The sequence below is a fragment of the Saccopteryx bilineata genome, chromosome 11, assembly GCF_036850765.1.
Source record: "Saccopteryx bilineata isolate mSacBil1 chromosome 11, mSacBil1_pri_phased_curated, whole genome shotgun sequence".
NCBI classification, from domain to species: Eukaryota; Metazoa; Chordata; class Mammalia; order Chiroptera; family Emballonuridae; genus Saccopteryx; species Saccopteryx bilineata.
In genome coordinates this window covers 36,528,706-36,549,854 of record NC_089500.1, presented here as the reverse complement: position 1 = coordinate 36,549,854, position 21,149 = coordinate 36,528,706, and the positions used below count along the sequence as shown (strand labels likewise).

Genomic DNA, 21,149 nt, shown 5'->3' with positions numbered 1-21,149 from the left:
TTTCTGTATCCCTAGACTCACTGGTGATGATACTGAATGCCACAGATGCAGATGAACCAAACCACATGAACTCTCTTGTTGCCTTTAAAATCATCTCTCAGGAACCTGCAGGCATACCCATGTTCCTCCTAAGCAGACACACTGGGGAAATCCGTACTTTGACCAACACTCTTGATCGAGAGGTAAAGCAGGGCATTTGGGAGTATTTCATGGTAAAAGTTTTATTCGAGAAAGCCAAAAGAGGGGACTCTGCTTTACCTGAGAATGAAAAAAATAAATAAAAAGAGGGTCCCCGTACTCAATTGGGCCAACCTAGGGAAATTGTCTGTGTTCTAATGTGATTGCTATGGGGTGCAGTATGTGCCTGGCACCTGCATAATCAATTGAACCCTCAATAAACAAGTATCAGTATACTAATGGGCATTAAAGTGGGAGAGTAAAAGAAGGCATTGGCATACATGGACAAAGACCAACTGACTACTTCTTCATATGATGAAAGAAAGGAAATTTCCTAGATGAAGAGAGAAATTTCTATCTGGTAAAAAAGCCTTCTCTGATGTCACATGTTTTTCTTCTGACTTCTTTTCATTTTAACCCCTGCTTTCAGAACACTAAAGAATCTGCTTCCTCTCTTTTCTCCACCATTCTATCACCACATTGCCGTCATTATACACTACCACATCGTACTCCATGGTACTTATATATAAATGATTTCTGAACAGACCTACAGGAAAGCTCTGTCAGTGGGCTTCCCTCAGATAAGCATCCCACCATCATTGCCCATTTGTGTTCTAAGTGTACTTTCTTGCCCTAAGAAGCTCACAGAAAAGAAAACCTGTTCTAGCCCCTGAAAGACTTCCACCCACCCAACCATCCAAAGCCTCACATACCTCCTCTATGATGGACAGTAAACCGTGCATGTGATCCAATAAACCATAAACTTGAATATTTTCTCCTCCTTAGTCTTAGAAAGCAAGTAGTTGTCACTCATATTTTTGGCACTATCGATGAATTATTTTCCTTTCTTTATTCAAATTTAGCAAATTAGCAGCTATCGTCTGATTGTGAGTGGTGCAGACCGAGATGGAGAAGGACTATCAAGTCAATGTGAAAGCAATATCAAAGTGAAAGATGTCAATGATAATTTCCCAGTGTTCAAAGACTCTCAGGTACACCCTTTACTCCTTCAAGACTAATTTATATTTTTTATTATATACTTTGCCACCTTAATTCAGCATTTGCCTGCTTGCTGCCGGCTTCTATTTAAGTTCTCTGCATTTTCTTTGAAAAATAAGCTTTTGTAAAATACAAGAATTCAGTAGCTGGCAATGCATAGTTTGAGAATTAAATGATTAATACCATTCAGAATAAATAGAATCACTTTCAATAAAACCTGACATTGAATCTTAAATTCTGCTTCTGTCCTTTTCAGTATGTAGCACGTATTGAGGAAAATTCTTTAAGTTCTGAGTTGCTTCGATTTCAAGTAATAGATTTGGATGAAGAGTTCACAGATAATTGGCTTGCAGAGTATTTTTTTACCTCTGGAAATGAAGGGGGTTGGTTTGAAATACAAACTGATCCCAGAACTAATGAAGGCATCCTGATGGTGGTTCAGGTAAGGTCTGATTTCTCTTCAGTGGCAAAAATATTCTGTATTAGCCAAAACTATAATTTCTACAAATAAACTTCACATACTTTTAATAAGACCACTTCTTTATAGAAAATTTAGAAAAAAAGTAAAAGTAGATCAAATTTTTTAAAAAAACACATACACATAGCCCCATTACCTGAGAACAGCCCTTTTTTTTTCACATGTTGGTTTATTTCCTTCCAAGCTACCATACTGTCTTTAGTAAACACAAACACACTAATACAGCTATACACATATATTTATAAGTTTGCCTGATTTAAGCACAAGAAAGTAAGACATACTTCTTGACTTAATCTCATTCCCTCTCCACAAATGGAAGTTAGCAAGAGATACAAATACATGAAATTGTGGCTTTTAAATTTCTCAACTTTTTAAAAATGGGTTAGCTACAGTTGTCAAAGAAGAGAAAAGGCAAGTTTTTCTAGAAGATATTTAACTAAAGCTGCAAGATGCGAAATGAGGCATGGAGTCAAGTTTCCATTTGACATGCTTGCCTACAGTAGACCACACGTACACACACACACACAAATACGCATGGCACCCACTGGAATAATGTAGGCATATTTCTGCCTGGGTACTGTATAGACTAGAAGAATAACCACTACTCAGGGATGTTCATGGGCATAGGATATTGGAGGATATGGCAGCTTCTTTCTTTAATTCCTTGAGTCCAGCAGAGTAACAGATTCATAATATACCCTTAACAAGGATATATTATGGAATCCCGAATTGCTGGAAGTTGTGAAAGCAGTTCTCAGTACTCTGCTTTTCAGAGGTTGGACTATAGCCAACCTCAGTTGCAAAAGTTTTGTCATCAATTCCCATCAGTGCCTGAGAATAAATATTCCCTTCTCTAGTATTTTTTTCATTAGCCTCCCAAACTAGAAACCTGGGCCTTACCCTTTGATGGTAGCATTTCCACACAACTTACAGCCACTCATCAACTTCTGCCCTAGAGCCTATCCTTAAACTATGGCCCTGGTCTCCCTTTTCCTGGCCTGTGCTCTAGCCGGACTTGGCTTCCTCCTGACTGAGACTACAGTCCCTCCTGAAAGAGGTCCCTATCTCCTCTTTCTACCTCCCTTTGTCCTCCTACTGCCAAACCACTTCACTGCCATGTTTTTCTTAAAACCAATTTGGCCCAGTTACTCTCCTTTGTAAAATCTTTCTTATTATCCACTGGCTGTAAAAGTAGCCTTCAATCCTGACTGCTCGTTTGAATCCCCTACGTTCCCCAGCTAGTGGGAATATGAGAACTATCGATTCCCATGGTCTGTGGGAAGCCCCGGTAGTAGTTCTTCAAGGCATCCCTGGAGACTGTGATAGGCATCCAGGGTTGATGACCACCTGCTGGTCTTTAAGATGAGGGTCACCTCCCTCAGGCGCCAGCCCACTCCGCATCACTTCTGTGATGCCCGCCCCTCTGCCTGAATAAGTCATCACCGGACACTCAGCTCACCCCTTGTATAATGAATGACCTGTTTACACATTTTTCTCTTCCTCTACACTAAAAAATGCTTGAGCCTAAAGTCATTGTAAAGTTAAACTCAAATCCAGATTTCTTACTGTAATTGATTTTCAGTAATACACAAATGCAACCAAAATGAGCACTTCCTTATCTCATCACCCTCAGAAAATTGACTAGTGGATAGACAAGGCTATCCTGGGACTCCTCAGGCCATGGTTTGGCCACCTCTATAAGAGGGTTGAACAAACAGTTCTCGTGCAAGACCATCTGCAAAGGGCTCTACAAAAAGCTGATGGGCCCCCACTCACTGCTTTGCAGAGGCCTCTTTGCCAGCCAGATTTATTAAGATAGTGTGCCTTTGCCACCTGAGAATTTTTTAAGTCAGAAAAGACATTGTGCATGACTCGAATGACTGTCCTGTGAATGGCCTGAGCTGCCATTTATAGGAATGGATTACAGGCCTGAATTTGTTCAGTCCTTACAACACTCTGATGAGGTAAGGGAATTTGCTTCTTCAGAAGTGAAAACTTGAGGATCAGAGATACTACATAATGTGCCCTGAGTCACACAGATTGTATGTAGCAGAGCCAGAATTCAAACCATGCTGCCATAATAACTTGAGGTTCTCTCCATTGCGCCACACAGCCTACAGAAGCTACAATGATGATTTGCTAGTTGAAAAAGACATAGCTTGCTTTGTGGGTATGTTACCAAACTCAGGTTTCATGAGTTAAGAATTCTAAAGGTTTCTCTATCTCAACAGTACAATGATTTCTGAAACTATTGTGCTATTTCTGTTTCTCTCTTTACAGATATAAAAGGATCCATTCCTAGAATAAAAGAGTTCTCTTTTCCTCTTCTGGGTTTGTCGGACCATATTTTCGTGACACTTTTCTCCTAATTTTATTTTTACTCTAGCCTCTAGATTATGAACAACTACAAAATGCGCAATTTAGTGTCGGCGTCAAAAACAAAGCTGCATTTCACCAATCAGTAATCTCTCAATATCGAATCCAGTCAACTCAAGTCAAAATTCAAGTCATAAATGTGCAAGAAGGAATTACATTCCGTCCTGCTTCCAAGAAATTTACTGTACAGAAAGGCATAAGTAGTAAAAATTTGGTCAATTACATCCTGGGAACATATCAAGCCATTGATGAAGACACTGGCAAAGCTGCCTCAAATGTCAGGTATGGTTATTATAATAACATTGTATCATTCCTTGATGTTGTTTTAATCTATAAATTATTATAAAATAACCCCTAAACTCTTAATGGCAAGAATACACAGATATACAAAGGTGGCCAACTCAAGAATCTGGATATCTAGAGAAGAGATATGTTGCTAAAGCATTAGATAATATTGTAATAAGAGCAAAGATAACATAAGTATGAGTTAAAGTGAAAACTAAAAGAAAAATGTTTTAGCCTGTCTAGAGAGGTCAGGAAAAACTTTCACAGAAATTTTTAATTCTTAAAGAGTAGAAGTTCACAAGAAGACTATAATGCAATGAGATAGACTAGTATGTACAAAAATCACCATGCAAAAGTAATTACTGTGATATAAAGAGCAACGACACAGTTATGTAATTGCACAGAGTATAAATTTGCAAAATCAGGCTAATACATACTTACGGATCATAAAACACTGCTTGTCCATGCTAATATGCTAATTTTCTACTGCTTTTTATAAAAGCATATTTCAATGTCTTATATTCAATATAGATGCATTAAATAAAAAATGAGTCATTTTCATTAACTAGGTAACATTCCATATTTGAAAGAAAACTATTACCTTTTTCTATTATAAAACAGATATATCCTGGGACGTAATGATGGTGGTTTGCTAATTATTGATTCAAAAACGGCTCAAATAAAATTTGCCAGAAACATCGATCGGGATTCTAGTTTCATAGTTAACAAGACAATCACAGCTGAGGTTCTGGCCATAGATGGTAAGAAAAATATTTCAATCATATTTAGAGAAGTGTTACTTCAATTGCATTTATTTATGAATCAATGATTATGATTGTTCAACAAACTACTTTTATCACTAGATAAATGATCTTAGGGCCTTGAGTTGCAAGTCCACGGCAGCTAAATCTAGAAAACTGGGCATTCCTGCATCCAATGGAGTTTGTAGTACCAGTGAATCTACTATTCTGTCCCCGTGGTTTGCTTGTGGTTGGGACAGGAATTTTTAGAACCCTCCCCTAGAATTTCTGGGTCCTCTGTTCCATCCTCATGGTTTGCTTGTGGTTGAGACAGGAATTTTTAGAACCCTCCCCTAGAATTTCTGGGTCCTCTGTTCCATCCTCATGGCTTGCTTGTGGTTGAGACAGGAATTTTTAGAACCCTCCCCTAGAATTTCTGGATCCTCTGTTCCATCCTCATGGTTTGCTTGTGGTTGAGACAGGAATTTTTAGAACCCTCCCCTAGAATTTCTGAGTTTGAGAAGGATGGATAAAGATTGATACTGAAAGCCTATGAGAGAAGCTCAACTCAAATGTGAGCTTTTGTGAGTTACTTATAGAATGAGTTACTTATAGAGACCTCATGTGCTTATATCATTAAACAATAAAATCTTCTGAGATGTTTTAAAAATATTATCCATTGAGTGTGTGTTTCCCCAAGTAAAAAATTAATTTATGTTCAAGGCAATAAGCAAACATAAAAAATAAAACAAAAGAGGCCCTGACCAGTTGGCTCAGTGGTAGAGCATCGGCCCGGCGTGTGGAAGTCCCAGGTTTGATTCCCAGTCAGGGCACATAGGAGAAGCACCCATCTGCTTCTCCGCCCCTCCCCCTCTTGCTTCTCTCTCTCTCTTTCTCTCTCTCTCTCTCTCTCTCTCTCTCTCTCTCTCTCTTTCTCTCCCCTTCCTGCAGCCATAGCTCGACTGGAGCGAGTTGGCACCAGGCACTGAGGATGGCTCCATGGCCTCCGCCTCAGGTTCTAAGAAGAGCTTAGTTGCTGAGCAATGGAGAAATTCCCCAGATAGGAAGAGCATCGCCCCCTAGTGGGCTTGCCGGATGGATCCTCGCTGGGGTGCATGCGGGAATCTGTCTCTCTGCCTCCCCTCCTCTCACTGAATAATAATAAAATAAAAAAAAGAAGAAACACCCAAAATCATTTTATCTGGGAAAACAGCAAAATGCACAGAGGGAAAAAACAAAAACAACTCGATCCCACTGTTGAGAGATTTTATTGATTTTGATTGGCAACATATTTAAATTTTCCTTCAATAAACTTTTATATCATAGGTAACAAAAATAAATCATTTTAATCCATATACTTTGGCTCAAGCTTTAGAAGCAAAAATCTTCCACAGATTGCTGGATTCATAAAGTAGGATACATTTAAGAAAACAATTATTTTTATGTTGATTTCACTTGTAGTTAGTGAATTCATCACCTTACAGGTCTTGGTTCCAAGGATTTTAAATTAATAGCCAATGATACAAATCAGAGAAGCTAGCCTGGTTAATAAATTAAATTTGCTTTTTATAAGATGTGAAGATTGTAGGACATTTTTACCTGTAAAAATAGGAAATATGACCTCTCATGAGAAGACACAATAACTTGTCTGCACGCAAGAGAAATATAAAAGGTTAAATTTTGGGACTTGTTCTATATATCTTTTTAACTCTAAAATTTCATTCTTACAGAAAACACACAAAAAACATCTACAGGCACCATATATGTTGAAGTACCTGGCTATAATGAAAATTGTCCAACAACTATCCTGGGAAATGAAATAACTTGCAGCTCATTGCCTTCCGTGACCATCTCAACTATAGCACAGTCCAGGGATAAATATACCGGCCCCTATACATTTTTACTGGAGGATCAGTCTGCATGGAGTATCACAACAATTAATGGTAAGTAATAGTAAAGGTGCATCCATAAATGGAAGTTGTTGCTTCTCTGTAAATCCAGGACAGGAGAGCTCATATGGATGGGATCACGTTCTTCCCAAGAACATGTGAATAAATTTTTTCCATTGAAGATGTGGTTCTTCTCTTTTCAGAAGAGGAAAGAAATGATAGGATATAACATTAGCATTATTTAATATCTTCTATTTTCATGTGGACTCCAATTTTTTTAATGTTATTTAAACCTCCAGCTGTTTAAATTTCTAAATTCATAAACTTTTCTTACTGGGCAGGCTGTGAACAGACAAGAAGCACCGGAGGGATCCGCTTGCTCGAGGCTCATGGGAAGTGCCACTTAGTCACGGATCTTGAGCATTTGTAAACCCATTAGCCAAGTGGGAAAGAGCTAATCCATCCCTCCTTTTCTTCTGACCTTTATCGTGCCAATTTTATATTTCCTATCTTTCCCAGGAGTCTCATAGAAGCAGCCAATAGACTTACTAACAAATTCCTCCCTTTCTAAATTTTTTTTTTTTACAGAGACAGAGAGAGAGTCAGAGAGAGGGATAGACAGGGACAGACAAACAGGAACGGAGAGATGAGAAGCATCAATCATTAGTTTTTCGTTGCAACACCTTTGTTGTTCATTGATTGCTTTCTCATATGTGCCTTGACCGCAGGCTTTCAGCAGACCGAGTAACCCCTTGCTCGAACCAGCGACCTTGGGCTCAAGCTGGTGAGCTTTTGCTCAAACCAGATGAGCCCGCGCTCAAGCTGGCGACCTCGGGGTCTCGAACCTGGGTCCTCAGCATCCCAGTCCGATGCTCTATCCACTGCGCCACCACCTGGTCAGGCCCTTTCTAAATTTTATAGTGGCATCAAGCCACTTCAAATTCCTTGTAAATGAACTCACTTTTCTCTCTTTTTTGAACCAATCTTGCTTTTTCTATAGATGTGCTCTGTGGTGCCCTAGTCATCGGTATCAGTCATCGCTAGCATCACCAAAGGGATCTGTTCGCCATGGCCTTCCTTCCTGGGGCCTTACTGACCCTGGTGTAAGGTTTTAACTCCCAATTATGCATGTGGTATTTAGCTCCAAAAGGGTTTACTAGACACAGAGCCAACGAAAAGGCCGCAAAAGAAACATCAAAGAGAGGCAGATAGGATGTGGCAATATCAGCCTGGGTGAGGCAGGGCCAGACAACTGTGGTTGGGTTGGCAGACCGGCTACAATGGCAAAGAGCATAGTGGAGTCAAGACTGATTCAAGGCCCTGGCCGGTTGGCTCAGCGGTAGAGCGTCGGCCTGGCGTGCGGGGGACCCGGGATCGATTCCCGGCCAGGGCACATAGGAGAAGCGCCCATTTGCTTCTCCACCCCCACCCCCTCCTTCCTCTCTGTCTCTCTCTTCCCCTCCCGCAGCCAAGGCTCCATTGGAGCAAAGATGGCCCGGGCGCTGGGGATGGCTCCTTGGCCTCTGCCCCAGGCGCTAGAGTGGCTCTGGTCGCAGCAGAGCGACACCCCGGAGGGGCAGAGCATCGCCCCCTGGTGGGCAGAGCATGGCCCCTGGTGGGCGTGCCGGGTGGATCCCGGTCGGGTGCATGCGGGAGTCTGTCTGACTATCTCTCCCCATTTCCAGCTTCAGAAAAATACAAAAAAAAAAAAAAAAGACTGATTCAACACTAGGCTATACACCTAAAACTAAGAGAAATGATATTGAATGTAAAATAAATAAATAGAAAGACTGATTCAAGCAACATAGCCCTGCAAGCTCCCGAGAGCTACTGCTGGACTCCACTTAAAAAGGGACAACAGAGCAACAGAGAATGGAGAACAATCCATGTTCACAAGTCAAACAGACAACAGGCCTTCACCACAGGGAATCCCATATACCCAGCGTTAGGCTCATGGGACCAGGACTGACCGGAGTGGTTGGAATAGCATGAGCTAAAGCAGAAATTTAGCCTTGATAAATCAGGACAAAAACATGGAGTTAGGCAGAAGGGATACATTCAGACGGCTGCACAAGAATAAAAAGGTTGGTACAGACATAGAGGGAGAGTGGATAAGCCCCAGAAGAGAGACATCTGGGATTTAAATGATGCCTGCCTCCCTCCTCCTAGTGGAGAAATTCAGGGTAAGATTGAGTCTTCATGGGGAAGAATAATAGGCCCATCTGGGGCAAGGAGGAAATGCAACCCAATTTACCCAACTGAATCCCTTAGAGCCCTCATAACTGATCAAATCACACCCTACCATTAGCCTCACTATTTTTGTCAGTGATGTCTATGGAAACTCTGGTTTTGTTAACAAAAATTAGTTGCTTTAAGAGCAAAAGACACCTTGTCTTACTGTTGATTTGTATGATTGTTTCTCTACAGCTACCGCTGCACTCCTGAGAGCCCCGCAGTCGTTGACCCCTGGAGAGTACAGAATCCCCCTCATAATTAAAGACAGACTAGACAGGGAGTGCGAGCCCCCAGAGAGTCTGACTGTGCAGGTCTGTCAATGTGACAACAGGGACACCTGTACATCCACACGCCCTGGGCCCTGGTATGGAGATGAGCCGTCATCTGTAAGGCTGGGGCCTGCTGCCATCGGCCTGATATTCCTTGGTCTTCTGCTGTTGCCATGTGAGTACACCAAAGCTTTGTTCTGTTTTTCACAGGAAGTCGGCATTTGCAGAAGCCTTTACTCTGCACAAGAGATGTATCTCTGCAATGCAGAAGAACTGTTCCCTATTTGTTTTATAGCCAAAGCTGGGAGAAAGGGCATTTTCAGGAAGAATCTGAAATGATTACAGTTAACATGTCACTTGGCAACAGTGTGTATTCCTACACAGCAAAGCAGGTCATCTATGTTAGTCATACCGATAGTCATAAATGTTAGATATTAGCTTAAGACATATAAGCAAGTCATAAATGGTGGGCATTTAGAAAATTGCACAAGAGAATCAATCAAGAGGGAACAAATAGAGCATGAACATTCTCTGCACACTGCCAGTAACATAAATGGTCAAAATAATGACTGTATCCATGAGAGACACTTTCTAAAATGTCTTCACCATATTCAAGTTTCATGAGATTCTAAAATAAAAAGAGAACCGTGGACAAATGAATTTGGGAAAAATATATAGGATATCATAGGCTTTGAGCTTTACAACACATATTAAAGTATCACAGACTCTGAGACGTTATTGTTTAATCCAACACTTCCTCAAAATAGCCTACCACCTCAATACACATCTCTTTTAAAGCTTCTACACTTAATATGACTAAGTTTATTGAACACATTCAGGGAAACTACACACATGTATTCTTTTTCAGTAAGAGTAAAATGTATTTTATTCAATAGATATGTTTCTAAAAAGTGGCATTTAAGTCAAAATCTGGTGATTCAAATTATATTTTTAATTTAAAAGAACTTTTGGTAAATTCTTCTATAAATAAGAGAAATCCTTGATAAATTCACCATCACTTCCCTAATTATAAAACTATAGATTTTAGAGTTAAGGTGATTTTTCATTATTATCAAATCCACTTCAACCCATTCATTTAAATTATAATTTATGAAATATATTTAAGCCACAAAGAAGTACAGAAAATTACATGACAGGCACAAATATAACCATAACATAGAATTAACAGACATTAATATTTGCACACATATAACTGTATACCTATAACCATCATCGAGACTTGACAGCTAATAAAATTAGCCATATTTTCTCAAATCATTTTTTAAAAAAGTAATTATTATTATACAGCTAATGGACTACACATTCCATATATTCTCCTTCCTCTTTCCCCAAAAAGGTTTACTATTCTGAAGACATCGTGCAGCATTTTGTTTACTAGCTGAAATTGACACCCAGAGTTTGTTTTTCAATATCATATTAGTTTCAACAAATAAAGCTTTTTTAAGTGCATATATGTGAGTCTTTCTGCTAGCTTCCAAGTGAAATGGAAACTTGATTCTGGTTTTCATACAACTCACAGATTTATGCATGTCTAACTACATGGGGGAAATTATGCCATGATAAAGCTATAATAGAAAAGAACACAAAAGTATATTGCAGAAGCTTTACAGAAGCTTGAGCCTTGGAAAGTAAGTAGGTTATGGTAAGTACAAGAAGAAGGAAAGGTGTTCCCGAAGAGTAACAGTGTGAGCCAAAGCCAGAAAACACACAGCATGCCCTGGGAGTCACACGGCCATAGGAGGCTAACATATGAGCAAACGGTGGAGTGAGGAAGATGAAACTGGAGAATGCATTGGGACTAATCAGAAAGGGCTTACGAACAATGGTGTTTGTACCTTATGATCTGAGAAAGGGGAGTTGGTGACAGTATTGAAATAAAAGACTAGCATGATCATATTTATATTTTAGAAAGATAACACTGGCAGCAGGAAAGAAGAGATAGGTTATTGTAACAGTTCAGAAGATATGGGGCCAACTTTAGATCCTTGGCAGGAGACTAGAAAGAGGCGTTCCAGGGGCACATGGAGATTTGCAGACTAATGGACAGGAAAAGTGGGTAAGATGTCAGGTGAACCATTTAATTCAGTTGTTGCTGAAATCATTAAGTGAAATTGAAAAGAGCAGTAGAAGCACAGATATAAGGTGACAATAATGAGTTTGATATTGAAATGTTAAATTTAGAGGTGTGGCTATGTCCTGCAAGCCACTGAATCTTTGGGATTGTGGCTTAGGATGGCAGTCACAGAAAAATGTTGTGTTATTCCCACAGTCATATTTGTTTGTGTGATCCTACCATTTGCAAAATGCCATGTTTTGAATTCTGTAAAGAACAGAACATACATTTTTCAGTCTATAGAAATACATCCAACATTTTGAAAAACTTTCAGTGGATAGATATAAAAACCAAATACATATTACACATACAATGATTAATATGCAAGTTTCCTAAGATTATAATTATAATGCCCACCTAAAAATACTGACCATACACGTGTACATTCATCACCTTTCAAAACTAACTTATCAATTCACAATATTCAATCCTTCCCAAACATTTAGTAAACATATAATTGAAAATGGCAATTTTCAATTTTAGAAGCATCTTTTATATAAACATTATATTAAATTTTGAGAAAATGTGCTCGCTTTGGCAGCACATATACTGAATTTTGAGAAAACATATAAACTACACAAACCTACTTTATTTTATACACTTGGCCTAGATATAGATAGATAGATAGATAGATAGATGACTGACCTAATTTGCATAATCATATAGCCCATCCAAACAATACTAGCAAATCCTCATAGAGCTCACTACTGTTTCTTACCCATACGAACTCATTTAATCTCCACAGCAATCTTTGATGTAGATACTACTTATTTTCCCATTCTTTGTCTGAGTTAATGGAAGCAAGAAAAGATGACATTATGTCCAGCTGGTGAGTGGTAGAAACAAAAATTCAAACCCTAGAAGTCTAACTCCGAGGCTGTGCTCTTAAACTCCTCTCTTAATTTGCCTCTAAGTGGACAGAGTTCAAACATTAGAATTCAAGTGGCCTTACAGGCCAGAGGCAGGAGAATGTGGTCACTGACTACCTAGACAGGGACTTTCTCCCTTCATTAGCACGACAATGATGTTAATCTTTACTGCCAAGAGGTGACCCATAGGCACGGACAGAATGATAAACACCCTGGCAGGAAGGCCCTTCCAAGTTAGGGGTTCTTAAATCACAAGAGTGCACTGACATTAGATCAGGCTACTAGCTGAGGGAGTTTTCTGGTTTAATTGCTGTTTACTAAGAGAATATTAGAGACCAAGTTACTAAAACATGCCAACTGAAAATCTTGACCATCCAGATGCGTACTCACTTAACACCATATATGTAGCCTAAACATGTAAAAATAAATGCATAACAATAAAACATATTTTGGAAAAAAATTGAGGAATTGAACAACCACCTTTATCAATTATCAAACAATACCTATTTTAAGATACCAATATACATATCAAAGAATGATCTGTCTCCTTCCGTTTCATAATCATATGAAATTTTAATATGCTTAATTTACAAAATTTTATTTTATAGACACTAACTGTGCTTTGTTAGATTTTCCATGAATACTAAAAATATTGCATTTTTTATAACATTTCTAATGATTGTCATGTCAAATCATTTCCAAGTGATTCAAATGTCTTGCTATTTTGTTCTCCTTTATGCCAGTGGCCTTCCTTCCACTGCTGACCTGTGACTGTGGGACAAGTCCTATTGGGGGAGGGACAGCTGGATTTATCCCAGTTCCTGAGGGTTCAGAAGGAACCATTCATGCATGGGGAATTGAAGGAGCCCAACCTGAAGACAAGGTGAGTTTGTAAAATGCTTATTTCAATTACATAGAGCAAAATTCTATTTCTATTCAGATAGGAAAAAGGGGTAATCGGGTAGAAAGATAAGAGACTCCTTGACTCTCAAGGACCTCTGTGAGTCAGTGTTGAAATGAATGGGCCTTTTAGATCTTAGTTCCTTAGATTTCAAATCATAAAAATGTTTATTCCTCTAAGAGTTTGGGTTTCCAATAATGTCGCCATTTGCAAAGGGCCACATTTCACCTACATTGCCATGAATCTGGTTCATTTTTTTAATGTATTTATTTTTCAAACATGGTTTGCAGGAAATCACAAATATTTGTGTGCCACTTATAACCTCCAATGGAACTGATTTCATGGAAAATTCTGGTAAGTGAACATGACATTTATTTTTGAAAGGGATAGTGGGTTAAATAAGAAATATTGGCAAATGAGAAGTGTTTGTTCTAAATTGTTTTCTTAATAATTTGCATATATGTGTATATTCTGGGAGGTGGTACCATTGAAATAGGGTTTCAATGAGATGGTTTATTATTAGTATATTAGTTAATTCCATGACTTAGCTCCAGCTTCAATAAGTTCATTTGTCCACTGATGCCCCATTTTAATGTCTGAAGCTCAGAGATTGATGGCTCAATTCCTAGTCAGGGCACATACAGGCACAAATCAAAGTTCCTGTCTCTCTCTCTCCCTTCCTCTCTCTCTAAAAAAAATTTAATAAATACTTTTTAAAAAAGAAACTATAGTTCTCAGTCAATTATGAATTTTTTAATTAGAAAAGTTCACACATATAGAAAAATATAAAGGAAAACATAATACACTATGTACTCACCACCAAACTTGACTATTCTTGACACTGGTAATATTTGCAATTAAAGCCTTATGTGTGCACATTGTTCATCTTGTCCTTGGTCCTTCCCCAGAACTAATCCCCAGATTTAAATTCAATGACCTATTCTTCTTTCAGTCATAATGGGACAAAATCACATATGCTGTCACATAAGTGAAATTATTTATTTGGTTTTACAAAGACTATTTTATTCATATTATCTCAATGCCACAACTAAGGAATAAACTAGAGAAACAATAAAACCTCATCCCTAATATTAAATTTTTTCTTAATTCTATAATTAGCAATATATTGTTTTTAAATATCCAGTCTGCAAAATCTGCATGAGATGTCCCAAAAAATGTAGCTGTCTGCCTTTATTAGCAATCCCAATCCTCACCTGCTCTCCTGTTATATATAATTACATAGCAAAAACTATATTCAGAATTCTCTAGAAAATAAAGAACTTTCCATAAAAGTGTAATATAAAGGTAACAGGCAGAATAGTCACAACTCATTAAATTTTCCTTAGGTACCAAGACACCAAATCAGCATCTTCTAATTTGCATGATTACACTATGCATATTTCCTCTTCAGTTTTCATATTGAGCCAATATGGCAGCTTAATTATAAGTTTTCCCCTGCAAACAAACAAGCATTGCATTAGAGACATTCCATAGGTGTGTACTGAATGTTCTGTTTCCACATTTCCATTTCTAACTATTGTTGCTGAAAAATCATTTCTTTTGTATATTTTTCAATTAGTATGTTTCAGAGCTATTTTATCCACTAATAGTCTCTGTTGTACCCTCACTTCCTGTTACTCTCACACAGCAGACTGTGGGATGTACTTATCACCTCTAGTTATATAATTGTGTTTTCTTTTGCTGATATGCTTTACTTGATATCACAGATCTCAAAGACCAGTAAAAAAAAAAAAAAAAGTCACAGAAAGAAAAATCACAGTGTGAGATGTTACAGAATTTTCTCCCCTGTTTTTAGAAGTTTGTGCAAATGCATGTGCCAGAGGAATGGTGGTGGAAGATGCTTCGGGAATGGAACTGACCACCAAGCTTGATGCAGCTGCAGGGTCCGGAGCGGCGGCAGGGTTTGGAGCAACCACAGGACTCGGCTTCTGTTCTACTGGACAGTCGGGAACCATGCAAACAAGGCATTTCACTGGAGGAACCCTAAAGGACTATGGTGAAGGAAGAGCAAGCATGAGTTTCTTGGATTCCTACTTCTCTCAGGTAATTTGGTGGAAAATTTTGTGGTTCTGATATCTTCATGACATTAGAGATCTTTTTACTGGACTATACTATTTCAGTTTTGAAGTTTATTGTTTTTACAGCTTGTTAAAATGTAGGGAAAAAAACAGGGGTTCTTTGCCTAAATAATACAATAACCTAGGATGGCTGCCCAAACTGGGCTACTGGTCAAAAGGAATAACAGGGAGGCCCTGGCCAGTTGGCTTAGCAGTAGAGCGTTGGCCCGGTGTGTGGAAGTCCCGGGTTCGATTCCCAGTGAGGGCACACAGGAGAAGTGCCCATCTGCTTCTCCACCCTTCCCCCTCTCCTTCCTCTCTATCTCTCTCTTCCCCTCCCGCAGCCAAGGCTCCACTGGAGCAAAGGTGGCCCGGGCGCTGAGGATGGCTCCATAGCCTCTGCCTCAGGCACTAGGATGACACAGCAACACCTCATATGGGCAGAGTGTCGCCCCCTAGTGGGCATGCTGGGTGGATCCTGGTCAGGCGCATGTGGGAGTCTATCTCTCTGCCTCCCTGCTTCTCACTTCAGAAAAAAATATAAATAAATAAATAAATAAATAAATAAGGAATGACAGGGAAACAGACACAAAGTGAGAGACTATAGCAAGTGGCACCAGCAGCTTCTTCTTTAGGAATACAAAGCAGCTTATTTTATATTTCCTATACCATTAAGGATGTCAGAACACATGTGCATATATTTTTATGAGAAAGGGTTATAGTATTCTTCACATCTTTAAAGGAGTGCATGTCCAAAAATATTGAATAACCATTGAATCACTATTGAATCAATGACCTAAAAATAAAAGAGGGAAGAAGGGATGTGACTGAAGACCAGATGAACAGAAAACGCCAGCAGCCTGCCTCCCAAAGTTGCACAGGGTGCGAGAACAGATTGGACTTTGGGAGGCAGGCTGCTGGCGTCCTGGTTGGTGTGTCATCAGAACAAGTTTCACATATAGTTTTGGTATCAGAACTGGTAAGTGCCAATATCTTGCCCTTGGATGAGCTGACAAAGGCTGACGCTGTGTTTGAGTGTTTGACTGGCAGGGAACACTTGTTTGGGATGAGGATCCTTGGGATATTCTGAGGTGGTGTGGACTCTAGTTATGAGACAGGCTCCCACAAGAGCTGCAGGGCAAAGGCCTCAGCCTGGGGGAGAATTGTCCCAGATGGGGCACAGTGGGATGCCTTCCCTGCGACCCCGAAACACAAAAACATGCATTCACACAAGGACACACAGGGACCCTCACACGTGGCTCAGGGAGCAGCCTCCAGGCTTTGTACCCATTAGCTTGGTAGGCCTAAATCCATGCGAGTGCCTTCAAAATTGAGAATTAAAACATGAGTCTTCTAGGCCCTGCTCAACTGTGATATAATATCAGCTACACCACTCTCCAAACACCAGGTAATTTCTGTAAGGAGATTGTTGGTACAAAGAGTATGTCCTTGAGACTACTGATTACCTAATTATGCACTTATGATCAAGCCTCTAGCTCTATGAATGGTATTATAGTCTTCAACAGAGTCTTTTATGAAATTCATTTTCCTACGTTTTTCCACCTTTAGAAAGCAATCGCCTGTGCAGAGGAAGACGATGGCCAGGAAGCAAACGACTGCTTGCTGATCTATGACAACGAGGGGCTGCCGAGCTCCCCTGTGGGCTCCTTGGGTTGTTGCAGTTTTATTGCTGATGAGCTGGATGAGAGTTTCTTGGACTCACTGGGCCCAAAATTTAAACAACTTGCAGAGATAAGCCTTGGGCTTGATGACAATGCCAAACAATCTCAGCCACCCACCCAAAACAGCGGTGCTGGGATTGGATCGTGTGGCCACTCGGTAGAAATCCCGCAGTCAGAACATTTCAGGTGCCAGACTTTGTCAGGCAGTCAAGGAGCTTGCGCTTTGTCCGCTTCGGGCTCTGTCCTCCAGCCAGCCATCTCCATCCCTGACCCTTTGCAGCAGGGTAGCTATGTGGTGACGGAGACCTACTCCACTTCCGGTTCCTTCCTGCAACCTTGCGCTGCAACCTTTGATCCACTGCTCACGCAAAATGTCATAGTGACAGAAAGAGTGATTTGTCCCGTTTCCAGTGGTACTGGCAACCTACTTGGTACGACTGAGCTACGAGGGTCACGTAATATGATCTATACAGAAGATCCTTGTCCCCGTCTGATATGACCAGAATGAACTGGAATAACATACTGGCCGCATAAAGATATAGCTGGAACAAATTACCCATCGTAGCATAGCAAGTCTCACAGTATCGCTCTAATTTGGCACTTACTTGCAGCTCTCATAGTGTGATCAGAATTACAGTTGAAATTTTCTAGTTCAGACCTCCAAAGTGAATATGTTGCCACTTTTAATTGGCAAATAGTATTCAAGTGGTAGTAAATTTTAATGTTTTTTGAAAAATCTTATATTCAGAAGAAAATTTTCTTAACGGTTTTTAAACTTCTACTTTTGCAGTGCCAAATAAAGTTGTCTATCCTTTAAAATGCAAGGTACTTTTAGTAGATTAAGCCCTTGGAGTCAAGGGCCCCAGTTCTTGTCTCTCTCACCTTATTTTATATCATTAATAATGATGTAAGGGTCCTAAAATGTTTGCTAAAACATTTTGAGCTGCTGGGGGTAAGGGGATACTAGTCGAAGTTGAATTTGTTTCATTCTCTTGGTGTTGGGAGACCCTAAGTTCATCTTTTGCTCAAGCTAAGGGCTATTGGCTTATGCATTAAACTTACTACATCTGTATGCCTCTAACAATAAAACAATTTTATCGTATAACATTTAGGAAAGTTTAGTATGGTGTAAATAATATTTTGGGTTTCTTTAATCATCTTGAAATGATCTGTCCATAAAAATGTTTTACACTCAACTCCTTCCTGCACACTTCTCAGTAACAAATCCTGTGTTAATAGTTAAAAATCCTCCTTACTTTTTAAATGTCACTAAGATGTAACTTACATATGACATATCTTGATGTTTTATTTTTTATTATTTTTTTTTTCATTTTTCTGAAGCTGGAAACAGGGAGAGACAGTCAGACAGACTCCCGCATGCGCCCGACCGGGATCCACCCGGCACGCCCACCAGGGGCGATGCTCTGCCCACCAGGGGGCGATGCTCTGCCCATCCTGGGCGTCGCCATGTTGCGACCAGAGCCACTCTAGCGCCTGGGGCAGAGGCCACAGAGCCATCCCCAGTGCCCGGGCCATCTTTGCTCCAACGGAGCCTCGGCTGCGGGAGGGAAAGAGAGAGACAGAGAGGGAAAGCGTGGCGGAGGGGTGGAGAAGCAAATGGGCGCTTCTCCTGTGTGCCCTGGCCGGAATCGAACCCGGGTCCTCCGCACGCTAGGCTGACGCTCTACCGCTGTCTTGATGTTTTTTATGTTAACAATGTCTACAGACTTTGTGGGAATACAAAATTGTGGCTTTTCTCATAAGATAGGGGCCTCTGACTAGAATAACACAAGATAAAATTTGTGAATATGTATTATAAGCAGCATTTTAAGCCAAATAAGATAGGAAGGGGATTACTAAAAACCTCTAATTTTTTTAAGCCTCCCTTCTTTTAAATTAAGCAGCTATAGCAATTTAATTCTTGAGTGTGATGATGTTAGGTTAGTGAAGCTTTAGGATATATTATTTCATTCACGTTACCACAATGGCAGTGCAGCTCTTCAAATCCATTCTGGTCACTCCAGATCTTCAGTGTTTAACCCATAGAGAGCTGAGTCTTTACAAGGTCATTGTCCAGCTCCATTTTCTCTAATTGCATATAAAATCTCTTGTATCATTTTTTTTTTGCCATATTCCAAACAGATATTTGTTTTCCCTAGTGGAATGCAAAGTAATAAAGTATTTGTGTTTTAACCCAGAGTGCTGTCTTGAGGATATGTTGAGGGAAAGAAGCCCCCTAAATGTCCTTACACCTGGCATTCTCCCCTCTCCCAGATGTCATTACTGCCAGGAAGGCATGTGTTAGGACTAGCCAGAGAAGCTCAGGCAGCCTGTTCTTCCAAGACAAGGCTGCTGCTGCAGTAGATGCACTTGGAAGTGAGGGGAACTGGACCCTATGGAGCAGCCTGCCACACCCTAAGGAAGTCTCCTGGCTATTATCACTGGGCACCTCTTCTCTCGCTTCTCAAAATAAGCTTCCTCTGGGATCTAGCACACAGACAATTAAAACCCAAATTATCAGGAAATGGGAATTTTGCTGCATTGACAGACTGCAGAGGAAACCATGCCATAGTAGTAAAGGTTATATAATGAATGATTGAAATTAAATGTATTTTGAAACAAAAATAGATCAGTCTCATCTAGGAGGACCTAAGATTGATTTACCATGTAAAACTAAATTCAAAGCAAAAATGGGTCTGTATTTTTCATCAAAAATAAGAATTGTTTTAAGTAGAAAAAAAATTTAAACTGTCTTTTTACTTGATGTATCATCAATTTTAAATGGTATATATTAAAACTTGAACAGTATAACATTGTTATAATAAAACTGTTTGGCAACAAATTTATGAGTTCTTCCTTGATCACTCACTAAAAGCTAAACTACTATCTATAATTATCTCTAAAATTAATAGCTATTTAAAAATACAATAAAATGACTTACATAAATGTTTTTATCAGTATATTACATTTTTTTCTAGCCAATACCTATTCTGCATTCTCCCAGGCAAGAAGGAAATGCCTGGAGACTCGAATCTCTTCTTTGGGTGAATCTAGATGGTACTGGATGAGGTCAGAGCTAACTTTTACTAACTGGATGCTTTGACTCATTTATTTGTTTGGTAATTAGAATCATCTTTCAGGAAAAAGTTTTGACAGTCTATGATGACTCAGAGAGAAAAGTTAGAATAAAAGAAGGTAAGAACCAAGCCTAACATGATAAAAAAAAGATATTACCATAGCTCTGGCGACAGCCATCGTGGTGGGTTTGCTCCCCAGTAAATGCCTGTTATTTTTGTGTCTTCTTTTTAAAGAGATGCTACAAAATAAGTTCCTTCAGAACTTTGGATCTTGCTTCTGACTGACCTTCCTCATTCTGAAATGCAGCCTTGGACCTGGGTATGGGAAGCAGAGAGTGGATTAGAGTGGAAGGTGAGTGAAAAAAATGGATGGCTTAACTTGGCCTTTCCAAGTTTCAGGAAGGAGGAGAGCCATGGAGGGAAATTCCAAAAATATCACCAGTTTCTCCTATTCTTACAAAATTTAAGGAATAAAAACCTTAACTTTCAAAAATTAAGAGGGTAAAAGAAATGCATTCAACCAGCTGCTTCAAAGCAACTAACAATTAAGAATCACATATAAAAAAGAAAAAGTTCAGAGTCTTTTCTTCTTGTTCTTGGCAATTCAGCATTTTCTCAACTCCTTTGTGGGGTATTCAAAGAGTAATTCTGAATCAGCCTAAGATTGTTTTACGTAAGGGGGGAAAACTGATCAAAAAGCAAGACAAAGAATCATTTAAATTCCAGGTGACAGAAATGACACATTTTCCATGAAAAATACTGAGATTCCTTCTGCTTTACCTGAATCAAACTGCACTGAGATTCTTTATGACAAGACATCAAGACACTGGCCATTATAGGTTGGTGCCTTTATCTTTTTTTTTCCACTTATACGTTGACTTTATTTTTATAAATACAAACCAAAATATTTAAACACAACACAAATGTAGTTAAAACACCAGAGCCTGACGCTCTACAACA

General features: G+C 39.4%; 1 protein-coding gene across 2 annotated transcripts in view; it reads left to right on the top strand.

The window, feature by feature from the left end:
* Positions 1–19,954, top strand: part of DSG3 (desmoglein 3) — a 32,495-nt gene extending 12,541 nt beyond the window's left edge. The window contains exons 6-16 of one of the 2 annotated variants that reach the window (XM_066246791.1): positions 16–182; positions 1,041–1,169; positions 1,433–1,618; positions 4,041–4,312; positions 4,937–5,076; positions 6,786–6,998; positions 9,372–9,623; positions 13,195–13,334; positions 13,643–13,706; positions 15,172–15,416; positions 17,000–19,954. In XM_066246791.1, coding sequence (XP_066102888.1) covers positions 16–182; positions 1,041–1,169; positions 1,433–1,618; positions 4,041–4,312; positions 4,937–5,076; positions 6,786–6,998; positions 9,372–9,623; positions 13,195–13,334; positions 13,643–13,706; positions 15,172–15,416; positions 17,000–17,611 — 2,420 coding nt within the window. In that variant the 3' untranslated portion in view covers positions 17,612–19,954. Of the gene's footprint in view, positions 1–15; positions 183–1,040; positions 1,170–1,432; positions 1,619–4,040; positions 4,313–4,936; positions 5,077–6,785; positions 6,999–9,371; positions 9,624–13,194; positions 13,335–13,642; positions 13,707–15,168; positions 15,417–16,999 lie in introns of both variants that reach the window. The other variant, XM_066246790.1, reaches the window with a different exon arrangement.
* The last annotated feature ends 1,195 nt before the right edge of the window (positions 19,955–21,149 follow it).